This window comes from Pungitius pungitius, chromosome 17 (assembly GCF_949316345.1).
Source record: "Pungitius pungitius chromosome 17, fPunPun2.1, whole genome shotgun sequence".
In the NCBI taxonomy this organism is placed as follows: domain Eukaryota; kingdom Metazoa; phylum Chordata; class Actinopteri; order Perciformes; family Gasterosteidae; genus Pungitius; species Pungitius pungitius.
The window spans coordinates 12,681,086-12,690,033 of NC_084916.1; the positions used below are offsets into that span (position 1 = coordinate 12,681,086).

At 46.3% G+C, this 8,948-nt stretch overlaps 1 protein-coding gene across 1 annotated transcript; it reads right to left on the reverse strand.

The window, feature by feature from the left end:
• Positions 1–7: 7 nt before the first annotated feature.
• Positions 8–5,686, reverse strand: gpnmb (glycoprotein (transmembrane) nmb). Its single transcript, XM_037474447.2, has 12 exons — positions 5,443–5,686; positions 4,402–4,551; positions 4,172–4,318; positions 3,591–3,764; positions 3,335–3,496; positions 2,921–3,229; positions 2,061–2,123; positions 1,646–1,864; positions 1,184–1,289; positions 750–970; positions 568–658; positions 8–476 (listed from the first exon to the last, which is right to left on the reverse strand). The coding sequence occupies exons 1-12, from the start codon at positions 5,510–5,512 to the stop codon at positions 323–325; spliced, it is 1,866 nt and encodes a 621-aa protein (XP_037330344.2). The 5' UTR covers positions 5,513–5,686; the 3' UTR covers positions 8–322.
• Positions 5,687–8,948: the final 3,262 nt, after the last annotated feature.

Sequence of the window (8,948 nt, forward strand, 5' to 3'; positions counted from 1 at the left end):
ATTAGTGGTTAGTTTACAACCTTTTATTAATCATCAGGTTTTCAGTAAGTTTATTGAATTAGTTTATTTTCTTTTTTAAATGTGAAGTTCAATTAATTCCACTTAGGAAGACCATGCCTTTTCATACAGGAACCAACTCACGGACGTCATTCTTAACTCTTGATTAGTATCATGATTATCTGTACTGTGAAGCAGCACTTGCCACAACATTTAAATTCTTTTGATCTTAAAACCGTGGCTTCAGTCAAATTCCTCCAGCAACTACCTCTGCCTAAGCAGCAGAAAAAAAGATCGGAAAAGAGGCGGCGCAGCTGTGTGGAGCTCACACAGGACGCCTCTCGGTCAGAAGGTGATGGCTCTCCTCGCTGGAGGGGAAGAGTGCCTCCTTGAAACGGATCACACGTCCTGCGACCCCGGAATGGCCCCTGGCGTCCTTGGACGGCGACCTCTGGACGGGACGGTACGCCTTTTGACGCCTGGGAGGAGTGAAGTGAGGGGATGGAAGTGTTAGGCGGGCAACGGCGTAACCAATGGTTTAGAAACCATTGGATGTGCACGACCACTTACTTGCAGACCAGATAGGCAGCAAATGCAAAAACGGCCACCAGCACGGCGGCCGAAGACAGCGCCACCTCCGCGGTGTGTGAAGTCTTGGACACTGCGGGGGGGAGGAAGAGACAGAGAGCGCCAGTGAGACAGAGAACCTTCCACCGCCCTACAAAGCTGCGAGGTGTCTGTGTGCAGCCCACCGGGCGTGTCCTGGGACTTGTTGATGGTGACGTTGGTGCTGGTCAGCGTCAGGCTCCCGGCGTCCTCCAGGGTGATGTTGACACAGTAGGTGCCGGGCGCCGGAAACGTACGTCTGAGATGCACCTCGCACTGGGATGACGGCGGCACGTCATCGCACATGATGCTGTGCACCTGAGTGCAGGCGGGGTCCGACACGATGGTGCAGGCTGAAGTGGGGATGCTGAGGAGGACGGATGTAGGGTTGGAATGAAAATGCATGTTTTCCTCTTAATGTGCGAACACCAAGTGACTGACGTGTGTTGCATTGCAAGTATCTTTTTGACACTTGTAAATCCATCTTTCTAGACACTTTTTTTGGATTTTGCCCAATAGCAGTAAAGAGAAATTTTTACATAAACTTGCACTCCAATTAAATAAGTCCATCCATACTTACTTTCCCAAACATTTGACCAGGAAGCCGACGTCCGTGTCGGTCATTCGGGCAGCCATCACACTCACGATGCGGCTCTTTGGCTGGCTGCTCAGGACCTGCTTGGGCTCTGTGGACAACAGACTCAAACTTTTATTTTTTTCATGTGTAATCCACTTTTTAATAGATTAACGCATAAATCCCAACATAATTTAACTTGGGTATCAAAAGGCCAGTTTCACGTGACTGCCGCTGACTGGAGACAAGAGCTCTGTTGAGCTGGAGAACACAGTTGCTTGTTTAAAATTGCATTGTGGCCTAGTTTTTGGCACTGTGAAAAGTATCTTATTTTGACCATGTTTAGCATTTGAGCACACTAATATTTAGCAGTGCTCGGGATGACCTCAACAGTTTTGCAACCACAATGGAAAAATAATAATTTTGATCAAAAGGTTGTACTAGAGGAGTCACTAGACCACCACCTACCAACGATGGTGATGTTTCCACTGAAGGTCCCGTAGGCGTAGCGGTAGCACTCGTTGCTGTTGAGGTTCCTTGTGCGCAGCCAGGTCGCGGTGGTGGGGTTCGACTCAGGGGTGGTGTTGTCAACAGTAGGGGAGAAGCTCTCTGTGGTTGGCAGGCCTGTTGTCATGGCAGCAGGAGAGGAGGAGGAGGTGGTAAGGGGCTGGCTGGTGCTGGGTGCCACTGAAACACAAAACAAGAAGAAATGTGAGAGTGTGCCGTGCAAGTATTTTAAGTGGTCAGGTTATTGGGTCTTCATTCATATTTAATGAGCTCCTGCTTGGGGAGAAAAATAACACACACTTCCTGTGTCCTTCTCTGTTTCCGTATAAAGACACACATAAATAAACACAAGTACACGGTTAGCTCTGGGGCTCACCCGGGGTTGTCTCCATCTTGACGGTCCCGGCGTGAGTACCAGGAAGTGGAGGTGTGGGAGCCTCTGGCGTGAGAGACACAGTAAAACATTCGTGACACATCTAGTCATGAAAGTGGCTTCTTGCTTTATCCTGTCCATCAAGGTCAGACTTTAGGGGGATCTGGTGTCCTGCCTGCAATTAACAGCGTAAACCCTTCAAATGACAAACAGTTGTTTATCTCCTGCTGATAGCTCTGGTTTAATTTTCCCCAAGATTCCTTTGAAAGATCCCTGAGCAGGCCACTCAAAGCTAACAGGGCTAACAGGGCTAACGGGGCTAAAAGTGCAAACTATGGCCAGAGTGCTGACAGAGCTAAAACCGGGTCTGGACGCTTTTATCAGCTGAAATCATCTCGTGAGCACAGTGCGGAGCGGCGGCCGTCAGCCGCCCAGTGGAGCGCGCTCACATGCAGGAACATGAACTTGAACCGCACACACCGTTTATCTCAACCACGCAAGGTGAGCGTGTTCATTCTCTGCCCAATCTAATCTTTGTTTTAATTTTACTGTCCATTATTGTGTATAATGCAGTATTATTTTTGGTTCCTCTGTGGAAAGAATGAAGAGCCTACAACCTCTAAAATATGTTTTTGCCTGATTGAATTGAATAAATTAGTGAATTTAACTGTAGTACTGTAGGAGCCACAGATTGTTGGGGCCCCACTACACCGTTTTCAGAGCGTTGTCCCCCTGAAAAGACCTTTCAAGAACTTTGAATGTGCCTTAACTCACTGTAGGCCAGCGCGTCTCCTCCACTAAGCCTGCATGAACGTCTCCAATAGTCACCTGCACGCCTCATTGAGGCCTTTCACCCTTGGTACCTGTGGAGCTCCCATGCGTTGGCGTGGCGGAGGTGGGCGGACACTCTGCGTGGAACGCTGCCTCCACCACCAGCTTGACGCTCATGCTCCCCAGCGTGCTGTAGGCGTGCGTGGTCACGCCGCGGTGTGTCACCAGCTGGTTGCCGTCGCTGAAGTCCCAGATGTAGTCGACGGCGGCCGCGGTTTTGAGGTAGCCGCTGGGGTCGTGGAGCCGGACCTCGAAGAGCACGTCCTCGCCGCGAAAGAAAACGCTCTCCGACTGGTTGACCGCGGCCTTCTGGGAGATTTGAACCGCAACTGGGATCTTATCTGAGAGAGAGAGAGTGTGAGGGGAGGGATGAATTCTGCACGTTTTGCATCTGTCCGAAACGTGTTAAAACGCTGCATGAGCTGCACGTTGGAGTTTGTCTCCACCTGTGACGTAGAAGACGGTGTTGTCGGTGCTGAGGGGGCTGTACTTCCTGCGCTCGCGCTTCCTGTACACCATGACCTCCATGACCTCCGCGCCCAGTGGGATCTTGGTGGTGTTGATGGTCAAACTGGAGGAGGAACCGTCGCACGTCTCAAAGTACTGGCCTGGGACCAGCAGAGAAGATGGATGGAGCTTTAAAACAGTTGCTTTTGGTTCACGCTCTCGTGTGTACTTGTCTGGAAAGTGGTCTCGTCTCACCCATTGCGTGCCACACGTAAACGTAGCTCTTGCGGCTCCAGTCGTTGCGCTGAGGAAAGGGCTTCCCATCGGGGAACACGTTGCATTTCTTCAAGTCGGTACACTTTCCGAAGCCGTAGTCGTCCAACCAGGAAGTCCAGTTGTACACGTAGCCGCTCCGCACTTGTCCGTTGGCTGGAGAGAGTGAGGTAGCGTTGTTAAAAAATACATATATATTTCATGTGCACCTATTTACATTTGCATATTAACAATGGGTCACATGACTACTTTTAATGGAAAAGGGGTCATATCCCACTTCGTCTTGGCTCTATGGACAGATTCTAGCCGTTTTGGTTTGGTTTCACCATCCTTGAGCACACCTCCAAATGATTTCTATTGTTTCTCTCTCTCCGTTGAATGTGTTAAAATGGCAAATGCCTATTTTAATTATACGTATGTATACTCTTTACAGTTTGTTGAGCTTCTCTAAAACGGCCCAAAACACGTAATCAATGCTGTCTCGTATGATGCAGCGTTGTTTTGTGGCGGACAATGATGCCACGTGTCAGGGGGCGTGGCCTGGCCTTGCTTTTTGGCAGCACCTGACGTGTCGTCGCAGTGCTCATCCCAAATAACGTCCCCGTTGGCATCTTCCTTCTGGCACGGAGGGTACTCCAACTTCGCGGTGAAGGAGACGCAAGAGCCGTTGAGAGCCGGACTGTCGCTGGTCAGGTGAACCTTCGGTTTACCTGCAGGAAAAAAAATGGACTTTCATGTAAAATTTTCAAAATATAACTGGAAGAATCCAGAGAATGAAGAGGACTTCACTTACCTCTGTGGTGCATGAGTTGTTTTGGCTTGGGGTTGAGGGGAGGGTAGAGGTAGTCATCCCATGGGTTGGTGTCTGGATCCCAGCCAGGGATTGGTGGAATTGGAAAGGGGGACTTCCTTACATGCTTGTGGGGAAACATGTCACCGTATGCTGGAGGGAGAGGGAGGGAGAGGGAGGGAGAGATCATTCTAAGAATCCTCTGTGCCTTCATAATAAGCTGTGAGGATCACTGAGGGAAAAGCTAAACTTAAAGGATGGTCAATCTCTTAATTTAACATTTTACTCGACAATACACCACGTCTTCTTTTGGAGTCTCCATATTTCTTCTTTGAAGGTTCCAGAAAATGCTTTTTGCTTATAATAATGCATGGTCATTTCTGCTTGTGGGAAATTTGTCTTGCAAAAAACCCCAGCTCCAAACTGATTTTTTGTTCCATGACCACAATGTATTGCCTTTTTCTTTCAGACAGTGAAGATTTGTCCACTTTTTCAAGTTCATTGTTTCATGATTTCTGCCAAAATTTAGATTTGAGAGGATAAACGAATGGCAGTTGGAAACTATAAATTCCATTTATTTGATTTGATCAAGGGAAAACCATCCAGCTATTTGTGTTAACATCACATATGCAAAATATTGACATTTAAAATATATTGTATATTTAGTTGTAATATTAAAATGGATGAAAAAACTTTCTTTTATTGATAATGTTTTATTTGTTTGCGAATAGTTGGATTTTCCCGTTGGAATGATTGTGAATTTTAGGCCTTCATTATAATACGAATTATTTTACACAGATATTTGTGTAGATTTTCTCTGTAAATTAAAGTTTTCTGACCGACTGCTGCTGCTGACGCCTTAATTAAGCTCATGGGACTCCGAGTGCAGGGAGCGGGTCAGCGAATAACTAACCGGGGGGACTGTGAGACATCGAATATATAAAAAGGACTTCTTCACACCCACTGCGAGATAATACTTGTAAGACTTGTCCCATATCAGAGCTTGGACTTGATGGTGAATATTTGATAAGTCTGTATACTCACTTTTGCGTCCATCAGCTTGACAAACGAGGAAGGCACAAACCAAGAGAAAAACGAATCGCAGGGCTTTCATTCCCACTGTTCAGCAGGCGCGGTTGGTCTCCAGAATGGGTTTTCCTATCCGCCTAAATAAATCCAATCCAATGCAACGGTGTGTTCCTCGTCCCTCTCTGTCCTCGCCCAGCTGTCTCAGTACTCTCCCATTGCTGATCTTAAATAATGTAATCCGGAGGATGCTGTGCGCAAAAACATGTGACGTTTCCTAACAGGACGCATCTCATCTCTTATTAGTCTGCACTCAGGAAACTCATGAGCGACCAGATGCGTCTGCGCCCGCCCCTCCGCCTTCGCCCTGATAAAACACTATCGAAGCTTTTGACTCAAAGGAAACTTGTTTATTTAGAAATATAAAATACATATCAATGATCTATTGTTTGCTTATTTGGATCAACTGATAAGAACCTTGTTTAATGTTTCTTGGTGGTGCCGACGACACATTTAATGACTTTGTGAGACCTGATTGTGAAACGTTCGGGACAAACAACAAAAAAGATGTCACTGCATACAAGAATATTTCATAACAAATACATTTTGGAAACATTTTAAGAAAAATATGTCCCATAATTTGTCCCTTGGCTGAATGGAGAAATGTTTAAAAGAGTCAAACATCGGACGCAACGTGCCTTCATTTGTTTAATCGTTACCGTTATTTAAGGCGGACTTAAATTAATTACATTATAGGGATTTATTATTGTGGTGTGATTTTTTTTTCCTGAAAAGCCCGATCAAATTCGCGTGGGACAACTGAGCACATAACTGCTTTATTTTATTCAATTTTTTTTAATATCGCGCCGAGTCACGATGAGCCGCACACGGATGCGTGAGACGGGAGTTATTGCGCAAAAACTCATCCCCCGAAAAGCGGAAGAAGCGCGTGTGATGTTGCCTTTTCGTTGTTCCACTCAGTCCAACATGTGATTAACGTCATTACTGCAGCGGGTCGTCTGCTATCACAAGGAGAGTCACAAACAGCACACTGGCATCTTATTAATTATAAGGTCACATACGAAAAGCAGAATCCCCATAATAACGGGGAGATAAAAGAAAGTATCTGTTACGTGTGATTCCAATGAGATACAAACTATTGAAACGGCAACTAAATGTATAGCAAATGATAGTTTGTAATACTTGAATGGGGATTTAAAAGAAAACTATTCTTAAACTGTGTCCAGGGCTCTCCCTTCAATTAAGAGAATAAAAATACACTGTTAATCAAAATACCATATGATTCTAAAGTTAGCGATTCCTTAAAGTCCAGTTGTGTAGAAATTAAATCCAGTGGCCTAATTTGAGATCTCACGGTTGGCTTTTTTTTCAGGCTGACAAAGTCAGTCAAGAAACAAAAAAAGTTTTCGTGAGCGATCATTTATCCGCAATATTTGGAAACATATTTTTCAGAAATAAAATTGCACGACCACTGAGAAAATCCCCTGATGAAGGCCATGAGATGTGAGAGACAGCTCACGAATAAAGCTAGTGAATGAACTCCGAAATAAGATTTTCTTTTTGTTAAATGAAGACAAAACATAGAACATCTGTTGGTTGACATCAGTACTGTTTATACATCAGTAGGGGGCAGCACCTCTCCGCAGCTTCCAATAACAGGTTTGGGAAGGTGGAGGTTGGTGAGGCTCCTCCTTAACATGTTCATGTAACACACACTCCCTCAAACACAATCACATGCTACCCCCAAAGCTAATGAATGTATCATTAAATTATTTTCTCCAAATAAAATAAAACAAAATGAGTTACACAGTAGTAACTGCAACTACGTATTAGTTCAAGAATTGATTCATTTTTTTCAAGATTAAATGATTCATCTCCTCAGAAATTCCCCAGAATCTGTTTCAAAAATGAAAATAATACATCCCGATATATGTCAGCTCAGGAATCAAATACATTTACTCTACATTCATCATTTAGCTGACGCTTTTATCCAAATGCGACTTACAAAAAGTGCATTCAACCAGAGACATCACGAGGGAGAGCAGAACCCCCCAAATCACAACTGACTTTTGATGAATCAACTTGTAGTTTTTACTTAACACAGCAAGGAAACCATGTCTCTCTGGTCCTTTGTCTTTGGCGCATTTCCTGCGAGAAGATGCCTGCGTTCCCTCTAATGGTCGAGTCCTCCCCTTGCTGGAGTCCACAGGAGCAGACAGACAACCGGAACCAGAATGCGGCCCAGTTTACCCGGCGTGACGGCGTGCAAGCTGCCCCCTCGGGTGTGTTTCCCACGTTTTACGAGATGTGTTTCCCAGCTGTGTGACTAATGATATAAAGCCGCGGTGGTCAGGTCTAAGGACGCCACTCATACGCCAGAATGGATTGATACGGATCATTGATGAGCTACGGTGAACTGTGTGTGTGCTTCGGGGGTGGAGTGTGTGAATTGAGTCCTCCAAGCAAACTATGTCCCGCTTCGCTTTTCACCCTTTTTGCTAACTGGGAATCGTGGTTTCCCCCCCCCCCCCCTTTTCGTAAGAAGAAGAAGAAGGCCAATCAAAGTGTGGCCCGTGGGCGCTTGTACCTTTAGCAGTGAATTGCGAGCAAAGCAGTAGAAGCTCTGATTCGCTGTTTCAACAGCACAGAAGGCACAGAAGACGTCACTGCTTGTAAAACAGAAATGTGAATGAACCACAATGCATTGTGCTGCCACAAGTCACTGTTATGATCTCTCTCTCTCTCTGTCCTCTGCGTGTGTGTGTGTGTGTGTTTGTGCGTGAGGATGCATGCGAGTACTTGTCGGGCCTTCTCTTCTCCTTCACAGCTCTGGCTTCTAGTCCAATGGTGGAACGTGGTCACATTCCTCAGCAATGTGGACTGGACCTTCAATCTGTGTGTGCTCGTGTGTGTCCATGAACGTGTGTGTCCATGTTCTTTCGGGGGTGTGTATCTGCGAGTGCAGTGCTGGCAGTGGAAACTTGGATTGGGTGTGAGTTTTGGCGGCAGCAGGGAACAATATGGGAGTATCCACTGTGCCGCGCTGGAAATACACGAAAACCCTTCTTTGACTTTGAGTCTTGAGGCCCAACATAATCCCACAATAATCCGAACTACGCTGTCTCTTATCTCTGTGATGTCTCATTATTCTCTAATCTCCGCCCTCTTTGCAACGCCCTCCTCTTGTTGCTCTTTCAACTTGTCACTCGGGCTCTGACGTCCCCCCCCCCACTCCCTTCGCTGTTTGTGGACCGTAATCACAGCCATCAGAAGGCCTCCTGCCCTGTCATCCTGCGCAGATCCGAGTGTCTTTGTGTTTGATGGGAGGAATGCAGTGAGCTGCTAATCCCACCCTCTTACCCGGACACAAACAGACATTCAACACCACCACCACCACCAACACCACCACCAGGCTGACTGGTCCCCCGACTGCGGCCAAACCGCTTCAAAGCATCCGCCGTTACAACCGCCATGTCGTGCTTTTTCACAGCTATAGACAGAAC

Coding starts and splice junctions, on each gene's coding strand:
- gpnmb (XM_037474447.2), bottom strand. CDS start 5,512: ATGAAAGCCCTGCGATTCGTTTTTCTCTTGGTTTGTGCCTTCCTCGTT. Junction 3,765..4,171: donor GCACTGCGACGACACGTCAG/GTGCTGCCAAAA, acceptor CACTCTCTCCAG/CCAACGGACAAGTGCGGAGC. Junction 971..1,183: donor CTGGTCAAATGTTTGGGAAA/GTAAGTATGGAT, acceptor CGTCCTCCTCAG/CATCCCCACTTCAGCCTGCA.